The 18,107-nt window shown below is 36.4% G+C and overlaps 1 protein-coding gene across 1 annotated transcript in view; it reads left to right on the top strand.

Annotated features, from left to right (window-relative positions):
• Window positions 1-13,675: 13,675 nt before the first annotated feature.
• RpL13A (ribosomal protein L13A) overlaps window positions 13,676-18,107 on the top strand; it is a 74,103-nt gene continuing 69,671 nt past the window's right edge. Inside the window, exon 1 of the mRNA XM_090411828.1 lies at window positions 13,676-13,744. Within this exon, the coding sequence (XP_090267954.1) occupies window positions 13,724-13,744 (21 nt within the window). The 5' untranslated portion in view covers window positions 13,676-13,723. The remainder of the gene's footprint in view (window positions 13,745-18,107) is intronic.

Here is an 18,107-nt window from a genome sequence, read left to right as displayed (position 1 = left end):
TTAAGTTGTTCTTTGATGCTCTTTAAGATAGTGCTATCAGAAAGTAGTTTGTTGAGTTTTTCTCTCTTGGAATATTCTATGGTGCACATTCCTTCAACGAAAATCGGAGTTTTTTTGAAGGAAATCTCACGGTAACTACTTTGGTGTCGTAATGTTTAGGTAGCGCTGATGTCACTATGAATGTATACTATATCTGTATTATATTCATATTAGAATATTGTGCCCCTGACACGCAGCATATTAATCATGAATAGAAATGTTGAAAAGAACAGGAGAGAGAGAGAGAGAGAGAGAGAGAGAGAGAGAGAGAGAGGTTCCTTATTGAACTCCAGTTTAAATATCTATTTCCTGAATGCTATATTTCCTGAATTTACCAATATTAGTTGATCTAGTAAGAAGTTTTTCTTTTTTTTAAGTTTTGAAGCTAATTTCTTACCCTCTATTTTTCAATATGCCTTACGGTATTCCCACAGATGTAAGAACCTTCGATATTTCTGCGTATGACAGAAGGAGAATCCATTCCGATAATAGGGTAATAAATCCGTCTTGTGGTATGAGTTTGTCTATTATTACACATCGGAAAATTAGCTTTCAGTGTATGAAAATTCTAGTTTTTGAAGTGGTAACTATTTCGCGTATCCAACAGTTGGAAAATTTTGCGTATAAAGCACGTGATTCCGCGAGCTTGTGACCAATTCCTACATCCTTTATTTCTTTCTCCCTTTCGACATGAATTGATTATTCTTGACTACACATCCAGACTCGGTTCTATGAAGTGTGGGCGTATAATTGGCTTCCCGAAGAGTTTCACGCATGATATATACCAACGGTGGGCAAACTGTGGCTCACAAGCAGCATGCAGCTCCAAAAGCTACTCTGTGCGGCGTCCGAGACAACATTGGTTTCCAGTACCATTTTTCCTAAGCTTTTATATTAATAATCTATAGTAGGACAGTATTTACCAATATTAGAATATTTTATTCCGTAAATGCTTTAAAGATAAGTAAAAAACAGATATTTTGAAACTTAGGGTCAAAAGAGTTGTTAACGTGGATATTTATTATCGTATTTGGTTGGTAAAAAGTGTTTCGACATTTGATGCCCTGTGTCATTCCAGCCAAAATTAGGTCCAAAAGTGACTATTATAATCGCTGCATTACCCACTGCGTCAATTACCGAAAATAATATTTTCTGAGGCTCTTAAACATTCAAATGTATGGAAAGTATTATATGTGGCTCTTATTACCGAAGACCTTTCCCACCACTGATATATACTTTCATGCTTTAGACAGGTCATTATGAACAATCACGGCAATTTATTATTATTATTTAATATAAGGCAATGTTTATCAAGTCTGTTCCGAGAGAGAGAGATGGTGTACATGGAGTCAAAAGACTCATCGCGTGATACCCGATATTGACACACTAACCATTATTTACACAATACCTGTCATACCTCTCCATAAATTCATTCACAGTTGAAGCATGCACAACCACCTCTGGCAAAGCATTTTACCCATTCACAACCCTCCAAGTAAAAAATCTAGTCCTAACACCCTTGCTAACTACACTTTTACACAATCTCCAGGGATGGCCCCTCGTTTTCTCACTTTCTGCACTGGTCTTAAAAATATCATCAGTATCAATCCTGTAAAATCCCTTTAACAATTTAAATACCTCTATCATATCTCCTCTCCTAAGTCTATCAGCTAGTTTTTGGAGCTCACAGATCATCAATCTATCCTCATAGGGAACATCCCAGAGACCTGCAGCAATCTTTATAACCCGCATCTGAATCGTCTCCACCACTTCTGCATCACCAAGAAATCCTGGCGACCAAGTCCAAGTGCGGCCTTATTAATGCCTTATAATAATAAGGCATTAATAAGGTGTGGAATAATAACCTCCCTATCCCTGCTTTGTGTTCCTCAACAACCATGTAATTTGATGTGATCTTTTGGCAATCTTTGCAATATGCCCTTTAAACTTAAGTTCTCTCTCCACAATAACTCCCAAGTCTCTTGTCTCATCAACTTTTTGCAGTTCAGTTCCGTTAATATAGTAAACAGCATGCGATGTCATCCTCTAAAGTGCATCACCTTACACTTAGCCACGTTGAACTGACAGCCATTTACCTTAGTATATGTGGTCTATTCTTGTCAAATCAGCTAAAAAAATCAGCTAACGCTTTTTTTATTCCCGTATATAGGGGGGAGGCAAGGCCGTTTTTAGACCCTAGCTAACTTTTGGAGAATGAGTGGGCAGTTCAATCTCTACTGGTACCTAATCAGAGGTAGCTGGCCCAAGGCTATCACTAATTAACGGCAAGCAGTGAAGGACAGCTCAACAAGTGCTTCCATCTCGTGGTCCATAACACTAACACTCGTATTTAATGTCTGAAATAATTGTTGGTTCTACGGTCGATTTTCTTGAGTTAACGGGACTAAAAACTCGATTTTCCGGGAGGAAAAACCCGCTTGCTTGTGCTGAAGATCGGCTAACTCGTGAACCGATCGAAAAAAGGCTTAGATAAATTTTCTATAGTCGCTGACTAGACTCGAAATCAAGTCTTCCTTCGTGGTTAAGTTGCTGTATTTTATATATATATATACTTATAAGTTTGGAAAAATTTCCACCTTGGGACATAGAGTCCGTTCTTTTCTGGCTGATCCAAATGAACTTCTTACAGAAATAAACCATCTGAAAACTTCTTTCGAAGTTAATGGATATTCCAAGAGAATCATTGAAAAATTCCTTCTTAATTCTCCTAGACATCACTCAGAAGAAAAAAAAATAGATTCAAAGGAAATATATCTATTCTTTACATAGGTACAGTTTCACATAAATTAGCAAACGTTCTAAGAAAATACAATATCAGAACCTTGTTCACTCCACTTCCAAAGATCCGTTTCTTAATAAGTCACCCAAAACCTTGTCATCATCAATTCAAATACCTTGGTGTATATAAAATATTGTGTGATTGTGATATTCGTTATTTTGGGCAGACAGACAAATCTGTCGAATAGCGTATGGAAGAACACATCAGGGATATTACTTACAAAAGACAGCGAGTCAGTGCATTATTAAGTCATATCCTTTTCTTGGCCAATCCTAATGATGAAAACCAGTCACAAAGTCTGCTGGGAAAAATCTACTAACATATTCCGTTGCAATGATGAACTAGAGAGAAAAATTGTGGAATCTAGAAAAATCATCTTCAATCCTGTTCATCTACATAATAACTTAAGCTACAACCTCCAAGATAGTCATTCAGCTGTAACATGTACTGGCGTTCACGTGATGCTGCAAGCACACACACTCTCCTAACAATGCAGCAAACGAAAGAACAGCTTTAAATACAACTACAATCTTTTGATGCTAATTATGTATAGAGACTCTTTATGTTGTTCATAGTCTTTTAACCTTGAGTATTTAGTGATTCATCCTTTTTCTTTCCTTTATAATGTCACCTGATGAAGGCACAGGCCGAAACTATTTGTGTTTTTATATTAAAACCTTTTTACTGAAATCTCACTTCTAGTCATTCAATTCTTCATTTAAAAAAAAAAAAAAAAATATATATATATATATATATATATATATATATCAGCTAACGCCTTTTTTTTCCGTATACGGGAGTAGGCGAGGCCATTTAGCCCTATCTAACTTTTGGAGACTGAGTGGGCAGTTCAATCTATATATATTATAAAATGATAAGCTTTTTTGTGTAACGTTTTCGTGTCACGTTTTTTGTCAAGTTATTTGAAACGTTTTGAAACTCAGGAGCTAGTCTGTCGAGTCTTCAGAATTCGAGTCATCAGAATTCAAAGAGAACTGGCCTACCAATCCGGAACTCGTGGGGTGGAGCGTCGTAGACGTTAGGGTGGCAGATCCCCCTAGTATATATATATATAGCTACAAATATTTGGGAATTTTAGAAGCATCAGAAATTCTGTACAATAGGATCAAAGAAAAACTTTTAATGCTGGAAATTTGATAAATGCAATTAACACCTGGGGCATACCTGTTTTGAGATATTCAACTGGCATTGTTGAATGGACCCAGATAGAATTGAAGAATTTAGAACGAAAAATTCGGAACTTAATGACAATGCACTATGCCCTTATTCCTCGCAGTGACATTGATAGACTCTACCTATTACGCAAAGGAGGCCCGAGATTGCCACAAGTAAAGCAAATTATTGAAGAAGAAAAACAATATCTGAATGATAACTGCTGAAAACAACGGAGAAATTTCTAATTGAAGTAAGGAAAGAGGGTTTATTTAAACCCATGGAGACAAAATTAGAGTACAATAACAACCAAGTAAATGTGAGAACAAAAGATGGAAAAATAAGGCATTGCTTGTAAACTACCTTCACAGCATAGAGGACAGCGCTGACATCAACTTGACCTGGCAATGTTTGAGAAATGGAGCACTAAAGAAAGAAACAGAATTGATAATTTTTGCAGCATATGAACATTCCATTAAAACCAACGTTATGAAGGTAAAAATCAAAAAAATTTAAGAAGACAAATTTAAGAAGTAAATGCAGATTATGCAAAGAGAAGGAAGAAACGGTAGCTCACATTATAAGTGGGTGCAGAAAAATCGCACAAACTGAGTACCGTAAAAGGCATTATAATGTGGCTAAGATAATTCACTGACATTTATGTAAAGAGTATAGCTTTAAAGTATCTAAAGACTATTGGAAGCATAACGTTGACCAAAAGGTGATCGAGAATGAAAAAGCTAAATTACTTTGGGATTTCAGATGGCAGACTGAGAAAAACTAGGATTGTAATACACCCTATATAATGTTTGAAAAAGGTGAAAACACTGAAAAAATTATAAAATATCGGGCGTTGCAAATCGAAGTTGAACGAGTTTGGCAAAAGAAAACGAAAGTTGTTCCAATAATAATAGGTACTTTAGGCGCCATCCCCCAAACACTGAAAAAAGATCTAGAGGTACTCGAGTTAGACGGAGTAAAAACCGGGCATTTGCAAAAGGCTGCTTTGTTCGATACCACATTCATATTCAGAAGGTCGTATTTCCCCATTTCATAGGCCCTTGTATGGGGATCGAATTAGTGAAATATAACCATCCCTTTATTTAAGGCTGAGGAAGCAAATGGAGCTTGCATGAATATTATAAATATAGCGAATTTCTATAATCCGCCCCGTAACTGGGATTCTAAATGTCAGCGTTAAGACTGTTCTGTAGGCGCTAATTGAATTTCTTTTTCCTTGTCTGCATATAGCTGTCATTAGTCTGATCTATATCATGTCAATTACGTGATTAGTTTTTAAAGAATTTATTTATTCATTTTGCACATTCAGACTAGGCCGTTAGTGTTATGTTTTTTGTCTCTTTAGTAGCCTGTGTAGCTCAGTAGAAGTGGCATTTGCACTTTACAGCACTTGATCGCACGAAAAAAGGATTTGGTGGTTCAAATCTAGTCGCCGACTAGTGGATCAACTTTTTTCTAAGTCTTTGATCGGCCGGTTCCCGAGTTAGTCGATCTCTGCATAGGCTAGCGGGTTTTTTCTTCTGGAAACTCGGGTTTTTCTTCCCGTAAATTCAAGTAAATCGACCGTAGAACCCACACTATTTTCAGACATTAAAAATATTGTGTTAGGGTTAGAGACCACGAGATGGCGGCACTAGCTTGCCGCCTTCTTCACTGCGTACCGATGAATCAGTGATAGCCTTGGGCCAGCTATCTCTCTGATTGGCTACCAGTGGAGATTGAACTGCCCACTCAGTCTCCAAAAGTTAGATAGGGTAAACGGCCCTGCCTACTCCCTATAAGGGAACAATATAAGCTTTAGCTGATTATAAAAAAATTAGCTGATTATAATACAAAAATTTAGGGACTTCATTTTGGAACAATTTGATGAACTATAGAGAACAGTGTCACATTTATTATGATTCTAAAGTAAATTAAACTGCTTTTAGTACCAGAGAAGAATATTCTGCCGTTTGACATGTGATGTATCTTTTTCTGTGTTCTGGGGTAGTCTTCATTATATAGGTTTTTTTCTATATACAGTATATATATATATATATATATATATATATATATATATATATATATATATATATATATATATATATATATATATATATATATATATATATATAATCATCATCATCATCTTCTTTTTTGCTCCTCTTTTACCTTCTGTGTCAAGGATTTTCTATTCATTTAACTGCGACCGTATCTCGACAATAAGGCGTTTATCATAAGCTTCTAAGTGTCTAATGTCTGTAGATGCGTGTGATCACGGGGCCAGTTTGCCTGTTCTGTGGGACGAAAAACCCTAGTTTCCAGGTGAAAAAACCCGTTTCCTCCGTATGAGACCAGCTAACTCATCTTTGGTCGAAAGAGACCATATAAAGGTTCCTCACCTCACTGACAGGAATCGAACCCAGGTCTTTCCGACTCGAATTCATCATCAGGAAGCTATATATTTTATGGCCGAAGCAGATTTGGGGGTCAAATAAAATATCTTGTTTATTGAATGCATTTTTTACTTATTTCGTTTTACACACTGTTTTATGCAGATATGAATTTGATACAGAAGTAGTTTCTTTCTTTTTTTCGTTGAAACAATTTCCTTGTCCGATTGAATTTAGCTGCCTTGCAGAAGTCCAACCTTCCATCCGAGAAATTAGCCAACGTGCAAGGCGGAAATAGCAAGAAGTATGGGATTGCTATGCAGGATGAAGCACAGTGAGAACTTCGAGGGCCTCGAGCCGATATGGTAGATATGAACATACAGAGAACCCTGAAAATTGCTGGCTAATGAGGTTCATACCGAATTCCATGAAGAACGTCTATTTTGATAAGAAACATACTTATGCGTCTGGGGAAGCCGCCATGTCAAGAACTGCAGTCCTGGATCTCGATGAGAAATATGCTACGAGGACACATGCTCCCGCGTCCGGGAATGTCGACTCGTTGAGAGCCGCAGTCCTAGATCTCCATGAGAAAAATGCTACGAGGACTGTCATCATACTTCAGCTTAACATCAATCCACTCAAAAAAAGATAGAAGAGATTAGCAAACATTTTATACAAAAATAACATCCACATAGCATGTCTAAAAGAAACGAAACTAAATCAAAATCTGAAACTTCAATTCAAAGGCTATTGAACAAAGGAAAGACAGTCTGGACCATTCTGGCAGAGGTCTAGCTATACTCTTAAGAATCCAATATATAAAATATAAAGAAATCCTATCAACTACATACAGCACTATAAATGGTAACACAAAGGCTCAAGCAGTTGAGATATTTCCAAGATAAGACAAATACACTCGTAAAAAAAATTACTGAAGCAACTAAGTCAAACAATGTAAGACACAAAGATTCTTTTAGGAGATCGAAATGCCAAAAGATCAACTTGGAGCACCCACAAATATATCGGAAAGGAGCACAAGTAGAAATCATAATTGCTGATCTAAACCTTGAAATCAAAAATAATAAACAAAATACATATATGTCAAAAACAACAGTACAGAATCAGCATTAGATATCGCAGCAGTAGATTATGCTGTGATATCTAATCATCCTCAGTGGAATATACTAAAGAATGCCATTAGTAATCATAGTACTGTTTTCACAACCATTGATTTGTAGTTAGACTAAAAACCACAGAAAAACAGATCTTGGAACTTTAGAAAAGCAAATTGCCATAAAATCTCACTATTAGAAACATGTTGTACTGGCACTGCCACTAGTAAAGAATTTGTTCAACAACTTCTAGAACTAACAACAACATACAGAGAGCTACAAAAAATTCAATTCCCTGAGGACTCCGGAAAATAATTGGGTTCCATTTTGGAAAGTTCATAATAACACTGCTATCATCACCGAAAGAGATATTATCAACCAGCAGTTAAAACAAATAATACAGAAGAAAACAAAAAGAAGTTAATAGCATTATCTCCAAAAATTGATGATGAGATCAAGGAAAAACTCACAATGCTGGAATATCATCAGATTATTAAATAGCACCACTTCCGGATACTCACCAACATTCAAACACAATCTCCTAAGAATTAATACAGCAGCAAATAAACAGCTGGCAAATATGTTAGCCAAACATTACTCTAAATTGAGCAAACTCATTACAACAAAAAAGATAAAAGGTGCATGAAAATTGCAAAACATCTGCCAACACATTCCAGAACCGGCTCTTCTGTAGAAATATTTTCTCAGGCTTCCACAATGACAGAATTAGAAACAGCAATTAATCAAATTGATCCTGACAAATCATTGAATGGCATACCATTCAAAACATGGGATAAAAAGCGAAAATCTTCTGAAGTTAATAAACACTGCCGGGAGTGCAGATAAACAGCCAAAATCTGGAAAACATCAGTCGTTATACCCATACTAAAACCTAGCAAAAACCCAAGCGACTGTAAAAGCTACAGAGCAATAGCTTTAACTAGTACTCTTTGTAAACTAAGCGAAAGAATAATACATATAGACATGATTTGGCTCTTAGAAAATAAGATCTACCAAACTGAATACAGTTCTCTTCACAGCACAGCATAGCAACTATCTATTCTTTGCCATCAATCGTAAATGGCTTCTAAGAAAAAACGCCAAAGAAGACAACAGAATTCGCCTTAGAATTTACAGCTGCCTTCGATCGTGTACGATACAAAAGCTAATAAAAATTGCATACGGTACCAGAATATGAGGGAACGCATTACTTGGATTTCAGATATCATGAAAAGAAGAAATATAAAAGTCAATGGAAATTATTCCAACATGCATCGAACTTTTTCTTGAGTCCCACAAGTTTCTGTTTTAAGTTCCTCCTATTTCTCATCTATATGAGCAATATTCTTTCTCACATAATATATAACACAAAAATATCAGCATGCTATGCGGATGAGATAGCAATCTGGCACACAAGCATTAATCCTGAACAATCTGAAAATGCCCTAAATAAATCAATAAAAGGCTTAGAAAGATGGGCAAATGAAATTGAATTAGAGATAAATCCAGAAAAAACAAAACTGAGAATCTTCGCCACTGAAAGAAAAAAATAGGCAGAATTTCCACCCCGAATTCAAAATATATACTACGAAAATAGGAAAAAAAGTCTCCAAAATATTTAGGCCTAACCCTAGGTATTGAACTGAGATTTAAAAATCATATTACAAATATATCTAACGAAGCGCTTAAAAAGCTTAATATCATCAAAAGGCTTTGAGGAACAAAGTGGGATGCAAAACTGAAGACACTTAAAACTACGTTTACGGCAGTCATACGACCCACTATGGAATATGCCTCATCAATCTGGGCTCCAGCTTCTAATAGCTCAAAAGAAAAACTTGACAGAGTACAATCAAGACCAGCAAAAATTATTATAGGTGAAGTCTCATCCACAAATAATTTAAGAATTAAAGTTTAGGCGATTGCTCTGAGCAGATCTACTGGTTCACTGCGATATCTAGTAGCTTTTCAACTGACTTGACAACCACAACAACAGCAACATTGAATTTATTTTCTAAAACCTATGCTATATGGGTTTCTTGTAGTTGTTTTCTTTTAAGGATTTTGCCTCTCAGTATGTGCATATTTCTGTTTTATATATATATAATCCAATAATGACATGTGTCGGCGATCATGTTTTTCTTATTTTATGGTTACGCATTTCTCTGTATATAACGTCCTTACCACAACAGTCCATGAATTTATTACATGCCTACGGCAAGAACGATCCAAAATTCAGTTGATTGCTACCGTACTCTTGTGGAGAGTATGTCCCATAGGATTGCTGCAGTCAGCGCAGCGACAATGAAGTGCTACATCTTATTAATGTGGACGCCATTGTTGTTTCTTTCTGACAGTATGGTGTCTTTTGATTATCTCGAAGCAGCGTTTGTAATCTTTTTCGTGAGTGTAGAAAGGGTAAAAAGTGCTGTTCATTGTAGTAGAAGAATTTATTACACGTAATGACTAGTTGAAAGCATAAATAGTAGCATTAGTTTAACAGTATGGTGTGAGTTGCAGGTATTCAAATTGAACTGTCTATTTGTGTGTTTCTATAGACCTGATCATCTGAAGGATAAAGATGAAATGTATAGGCAAATTGGTGGAGCTTATAAAAAAAGTTGATCATTATCGGTGGTTTTAATTGTGGTAATATAGGTCGAATGAAGAGGTAGCATCAGGGAATAAGAGAAAGAATTTTTCGTTCCTGTTGAGTAGTAGAACTACCCTAGTAGCACGTAAAAAAGGGAAAATCTGGATCAAAGGCGAATCACTAATCAAAATTAGGTGTGTAATCTCCGTCTAGTTGGTGAATGTTAATATATACAGGGTGTTCGGGATAAATTTGACAGTTTCGTAAGGAAAAAGAAAATCTTCTTTGTATCTGTTAAATTTAATGAATTGACAAAAAAAACATTACAGGCAGAGTTAATTACAATACTATCAACAAGATTTACTCAAAATAACCACCATTAGCATCGATCACAGCTTCAATTCTGCTTCGGAACCTCGAACAAGCTGATGCTACAGTCTCCCTGGGAAGGGCCGCAAAAACTGTTTTAATTTTATCCATTAACTGGGCTTTTGTATTACTGGAAGTGCGATTGGTGTCTTTTTCAACTGCGCCCCATACAAAATAATCCATGGGGTTAAGGTCTGGGGAGTTTGGAGGCCAAACATTTGGACTGGTGAAGTCGTAGAAATTTTCAGACAACCATTTTTGACTTTTCCCAGAGGTGTGGCAAGGGGCCGAATCCTGCTGCCATACATACGGCCTACCATTGGCTACCCTTGTTATCCAGGGCTTGACTACAGTTAGCAACTCCACGAACAAAGCCCGAATTCCAATGCCAGGGTTCTTCAACACCTGTTCCTGCAGATTTGCGAGGAATTCTGCTGTACGAACGCAATCAGATCGTCTGCTAGGGATCTTTCTTCTTGCTACATCCTCGTAGTCACCATTGCAAGTCTCTAGTTCATGCCTGATTGTTTTTACTGTATTCAGGGAGCATTGGGCAGCAGTCGTAATATCCTTATTTTGATGGCGGGCACGAATCATCATGATACAAGTTATTCTCTACCATGATTCAGGTGGGTTCCAGCTATTCATCCTTTCTGACATCTTGTATATGAATGAAGAAGGGTCCAAACTTTTAAATGAAGAGAAGTGTGTGTTAATACATGTAACTTACGGAAAAATATAATTAATTATAAATATGTCAAATTTATCCCGAACACACTGTATATATATATATATATATATATATATGATTACTTTGGCAGTAACAAAAAGAAGGCCTTCTTCGAGAATGAGATATATGGGTATGAATAAGGTTTGTGATTACAACAAATTCCGGAGATATCATGGAACGAGGAATCGGATAGAATGTAGTACATTGTTACTTGGATCTTACTGATGTGGTACTTGATAGATTGAATGTCTTAGTGCATTCTAAAGGCCAGAAGTTTACATAATGAAATTTGCAAACAAAGAAGTGAAGTATGCACCTAGGAAAAGAAGAACAAGAACAAGAAAGAATAATGACGGTTTTCAAGGATTATTAATGGAAATGATCAGTTGCATAAATATGAACTCATACTTATAAGTAACATAAGTTAGCTAATGAGTCCAAAAGAAATTCTAAGTGATGGGGAAGGAAAAAACGATTATGAAATGATGACACAGTTTGGAGAAAATTATAGAATGAATCATTGAGCAGGATATTTGTTCGCTGTTGATGCAAAGTTGGGTATCACGCAGGATGAATTGGATAGATTGGAGGTCTGGATTAAGGAGAATCGATGTGAATTTAATGTGACAAAATGTAAGGTCATGCATTTTGGGGTGAAAAGATTAGCAGCAGTATACCACATTGGTGGAACTGTACTCCAGGAGATTGATGAGGCCAGGGACTTGAGAGTGTTGTTCGATAGGGAATTGAAGTTTAGGGTGGCACAATGCAAAAGCGGGTAAATCAGCTCATCAAATCACTTGGATGCTGAAGAATATTTTGACGAGCAGAGATAAGAAAGTTATTTTTCCTCTGTGTCGAGCCTTGATAAGACCCCATCTCGACTAATGTGCCCAGATCTGGTCACCTAGGTTTCTTCTTGATGTGGGGGGAGGTTGAGAGGATCAAGAGGTGAGTGACCAAGATGAAAACAGGTCTGTGGAATGACCTTTATGAGAACAGGTTGAAGATTTGTGGGTTGCAGAAATTGGTTGATAGCTGGGAAAGGGGAGATATGATTGAGACATTCAAATTGCTGAAGGGTTTCTATAGGATTTATTCAGAGGATCTTTTTGAAAACAGGACTGGTGGTGGGAGGACTAGGGGCCATCCATGGAAGCTGGGCAAGCGTGTGGTTAGTAAGGGTGTTAGAGCTGGGCTCTTTACTTTTAGAGTGGTAAATGAGTGGAATAAGCTGCCAGAGTCTGTTGTGGGTGCTATGACAGTGAATGAGTTCAAGGCAAGATATGATAGATACATTGAAAATGTCGAATAGTTGTATGGACATGATGTTTAGGGCCTCCCTCGATGAGTCTAAGGACTCCTAGCAGTTTCCCATTGTAATAATAATAATAATAAGATAATATAACAGTTTATTTGTTAAATGAGCAGTTCATTACCATATTCATCCTTACGAATGTAACATAATGTAGAACAAGAGAGCAGTGGATTAGTGGATGAGATACTGATAATGAGTGAACTGGCGGCATGTGAGGAGCTGAGTAATCTTAATATCATCAAGGCAATAAGAATTGACAGAATATTACCACATGTGTTGAATGTAGGTTCCTGGAAGTTAAAAGCAATATTGTGTACCTCCTTAACTGCAGTATTAGATTAGCCCAAGTTCCGACTGCGTTGTTTTCCATTGGTCGGAAAACAACACAGATAAACGCAAAACAAAAACACTAAGCCAGTATGATATGGCCTGCACTTTTTCCACGGATTCTAAAGATGTCACTCAATCGAAACGGCTCACACCCCTTACCTCTCACCCCTAATCTTGATTCATCATATTCTATCCTTCTCCTTTCCCCTAAAAATATTTTATGTTTCTTCTTTTCTCCCCCAAAGAATTTCTATTTCATTCTTGAAAACATTGATTTTAATTCATATACCTTTGTTTTATCCGCAATTCTAGCTCTCAGATGTTTCTATCTTCACCTGCTTGGACCCCTCCCCCTGCTCGTTTCGGTCATACTTCGTCAGTGTTATATAAATGTTTATCGTTATAAGCCTGAAGCTGCTACAAAAGAAGACAACATCGAATATCCTACAAAGGTATGTCCAAAATTATTCCTTCGTTGTATTTTTCGTTTATGTATGTCTCTAAAATATCAGTAATGTCTTAAATAAATTAATAAAAAGCCAATGACAGTAGGAGTATCCCTATAAAAGGGGTGCACGTAAGAAATATAGGAACAATAGCCATAAAAATGAATATTAATTTAGAGGAGTAGCATGGAAAATTTTCCAATAATAATATTGAAGATAAGAAGCAGTTTGTATTTTGACGGGAATAGTTTTCAATTGATGTTTACTAAAATATATACTAAAATAATGCTGGATCTAATACCCACGTGACCTATATAAATCAGTTGATATTTCTTTTTGAAAAATATATTTGTCACTAGATGGCGAATTCTCGCCTTCACTATTGTAGCCCCGAAGATTTGCTATTCTTTTCACAGCATGACGGGTTTTACTGAAAAGGTAGGGATTATGTATTTTAAAATTTTTTAAAAGAAATGTGCCTAACTTTTTATTTTACAGATTGATTTATTGTTTGTTTACGAATGGTTTTAATAAGGAGTGGGGTTATTATATATAAATTTATATATATATTACATATTTAAGGCAAATCATTGCCGTACAATGATAATTGTACGGCCATTGCCTTGGAACGAAATGGTTCGAGATTCGTGCCGCGTGGCAATGTGCTTATTTGCCGAAACGAAATAATTTTTGCGTATGTGATATTATTTGCGTATGCGATTTTTAAAAATTTTTTTATATAAATAAAGTAAGGGCATTCATAGTATATACTTCCCAATATGTATGTATGCAGATATGTCGCCGAAAGCTCCCTGTTTTGATCATTGTTTAACATTTGAGCCTTGGCATGGTTTAACAAAAGACATGTTTGGTTTCTAGAGTGGGTTTTACGGATGAAGTACTGTGGTACATCGGTTGCAAAGGAAGGTTTTCAACAGTAGGGTTGTATAAAATAACAAGAATGAAAAACGCATATGTTAAGAAGGAGCTATTCTTAAATATTTTTATGTATCTTTCGCACTGCGTAAATGGGTGACATTCGATTGAAAACTGTTATTCACACCAAGAGAATAGAGTAAATAGTCTCCCATAGATTCAGGTGCCCCAAATGGTAGTAAAGGATGATTGTTATGTAGAATGCATCATTAATTATCACTTCAGAAATGCAACTCCCAGCTCAGAACACTGGATGGATAAATTTTATGAGTCAGGTGCATCCACGAGTCACAAAGATAGTGAAATAACGAATTGAAAAAAGTATTTATCAAGGATTTAAAAAGGTCTTAAGACCATTGAGTAGTTTTTATTTTTCTTCTGTTCTGAAGAAAAATAAAAATCTAATATCATGCTGCAGTCCTCTAACCTAATTAGGGAAATCAACATCTTAGTACTATCAGTCAGAAAAGCAGCTGACTATTTAAAAAAAAAAAAAAGAAAGAAAAAAAAGATGCTCTAATAGCATGGAATTGCAGTCCTTTCACTGATATTTTAATGTTAATAAAACCTGTCACACTATCATTCTAAAAATAAATATCCTGGTGTTGGTAGGCATAGTAACTAAATTAAACCACCTTTTACAGAATGGGAATTTTACAGATGAAAATATAAAGTAAGACAATCACTAATCAGATAACTGCAACAGAAACCTCTCAGAAGGTGGGTGGGGCATATAATCAGTAAATATTAAAATGTTTTGGCTTAGGGGGATAGCAATGTATTCTATCCAGTCAGTAAGGAAGGAGGGTCAGTGGAATTTTGCAACATATTTTTAGAGAATGTGCTGCAGAATTAACTGTGCCATTCCCAGTGTTCTGCATTTCATCCATTCTGCAGTGTCATCCATTCCAGTCTTTGTCTTCATAATTAGGATTTCAATCCTTCTAATTTCATTTTCTGTCTTGCAATTCTGTGATCATGTGTCTGAGGTATATGTATGTTCGCACCTGTTCTAATTTATTTCCTTTTATATTGATGTATATTATTATTACCCAAGACCTCATGGAGTCAAAGCCTCATCTGGGAGGTCCTTTTATCACACACACAGCTCATCATACCGTGCTTTAAACACCTTAAGACTCCCTGCAGACACCACACTCTCAGGCAAGGCATTCCAATCATTTACAACTCTGCACGAAAAAAACCTGCCTCTCACTCCCCCACTCACACCTTTTATACAGTTTCCAGGTGACCTCTGATTCTCCCTGGATCTCCCACTATTTTCTGTAGAACTTCTCCACCATTGATCCTATAACAACCCCTTACCAACTTGTAGGTCTCTATCATATCTCCCCTCTTCCTCCTGTCCACCAGACTGCAAATTGCATCTCCTCAATCTTTCCTCATACTCGACAATCCAGAGGTCAGAAACTACCTTAGTCAGTCGCCTGTGGACCCTTTCCAACATCTCTTCATCCTTCTGAAAACCAGGTGACCAAATCTGGGCACAATAGTCCATGTGTGGCCTTATACAACGGAACAAGAATCTCCCTACTTCTACACGTCAGTGTGCTCCTCATCATTCCCAGAAGCCTTTGTGTTGTCTTCACAATTTTGGCTATGTGTCCCCTAAATTTTAGATCTCTTATTTCTTCCACCTCCAACAATGTATCCTCACCAAGCGATAAATTCTGCGTTCCATCTTTGTTTTCCAAATTTTAAAACCTTACATTTTGCAACATTGAACTCGCATCCCCATTTCCATGCCCAATCACTCAATTTATTCAAGTCTTCCTGCAAGGTCACAACATTCTCACTACTCTTCATGGTTCGTCCCAACTTTGCATCTTCTGCAAACAACTGACTATCTCCATCCTAATCTTCACCTATATCAGGGGTGGGGAACCTTTTTAGTATGAAGGGCAAAAATTGATAATTTAAAAACTTCCGCAGGCGACTGGCAAATTTTAACTCGTATATAGTGTGTGTAGTGTGCAATATATATCAATAAATAAATGTGCAATATTCTCATCTGATATGGTATCTTTCAATTACAATTGTGTAGACATAATTATAACAATCAAGCAAAGGTTATATTTAATTTATTTAAAAAATGATATTTATTTTATTTTAACTGAGAACTTTAATAAAGCAATAATAGCATAATAAATATTTAATCAAAGTTAATGAAGCTTACCTTTAATCTTAAACTTTTTTAGCGAGAAGGCTGAAACTGCTTTTTTTGTGAAAGCTTAGAAATATTAGGCCCTTGATGAGACAGCTACTCGTAAGTTCATTGGTGAGATTTTCGTCAGCGAGTCTTGTATGAAGGCGATTTTTTGCCAAAGTTAATTTTGAAAAAAAAAAGGTCATTATGTTTTGACATGCGGGAAAATGTCGATGGTAATTGGGAAGCAACCAATCAGAGAGAGAGAGTCTGAAATTTGCCCGCGATAAATGCTCCTAATTTGTTTTTATTTTAATGGCTGGTCTCAATTTGATGGTTGCCAGACGAATGACAATCATATTTTATGTAATATAGTTATTTTTGATTTTGTATATTTAATTATTTAAATTTAAATAAATTTAATTATAATAAATTTAAATTATAAAATTTTATTTCAATGTACATACGAGTACATCAACAAAGAGACAAATTGAAATAGACTTGCGGGCAAAATTTTGCCCGTGGGTGGGGGGTTCCCCACCCCTGACCTATACCATTAACATACAAGTTAAACAATAATGGCCCTAAAACAGATCCCTGAGGCACTCTGCTAGTGACTTTACTTTTCCTGGACATCACTCCCCCATAACCAACTTGTTGATATCTATCAGACAGCCAATCTCCAATCCCATCTGCTCCAGTTTGACTATCAATTTATTATGTGGTGCTTTATCAAAAGCCTTTGCGAAATCCAAGTATATAACTGTGTATCCTTCTCCTCTGTCCAAGGAAGCAGTCACTTTATTGTAATAAGTAAGTAGATTACTAAAACATGACCTCCTTTTTGCAAATCCATGCTGTCCATCAAAGATACCATTGTTGTCAACCCAACTCTGGATCCTAGTTCTCACAAACTTCTCCAACAACTTAACCACAACACCTGACACGCACAGATAGGCCTATAGTTTAATGCTTGAGTTCGATTACCTCCTTTATGAAGTGGCACAATCCTGCCCTCCTTCCACTCTCAGGGAGTTGATCGAGTGCAAGACTTGTATTAAAAAAATATGTCAAGACAGGTGTCAACTCCCTGGCACATTCCTTCAAAATATGTGGCGATATATTATCAAGTCCTACAGCCTCATTAACATCTAGTTTACTCAACTCCCCATACACCTCTTGCTCACTTACAGTCAGTTTCTCCTCTATCATGAAGTCACATTCACAAGATTGAAAGACCTGTATGAGCTGCTCATTAAGTATCTCCACCACACATTTTGCAACAGCTGTCTTTATATCATTTTCTCCAATCAATGTCATCCTTCCATAATCATTCTTTCTTTTGCTGGCTAAATATCGAAAGAAAACTCCTTAGGATTATTTTTAGCTTCATTAGCTAACTGCTGTTCATACCTCTCTTTAGCTACCCTCAGCAACCAAGTTACCTTCCCTGTCTGGTCTTTGTAGACCTCATGGAATTGGTTATTTCCACTTCGCTTATGCTGCCCCCACAATGTCCTCTTTCTCTATATCACACGCTTAATCTCTTTATTCATCCATCTCACTCCTACCTTATTTAATCTTGTGACCCTTGGAATACATTTAGACATTGCATCTACTAAATAGTTTTTGAAAACACCCCCAAGCTGCATTGATCTCTTTTTCAGCTAACTCCTCATTCCATGTTACACCCACAAG

The sequence above is a fragment of the Typopeltis vanoorti genome, chromosome 22 (assembly GCF_054136105.1).
Source record: "Typopeltis vanoorti isolate ZY-2024b chromosome 22, IOZ_Tvanoo_1.0, whole genome shotgun sequence".
In the NCBI taxonomy this organism is placed as follows: Eukaryota; Metazoa; Arthropoda; class Arachnida; order Uropygi; family Thelyphonidae; genus Typopeltis; species Typopeltis vanoorti.
The sequence above is the reverse complement of the archived record's forward strand: the minus strand, read 5'-3'. Positions and strand labels throughout refer to the sequence as shown.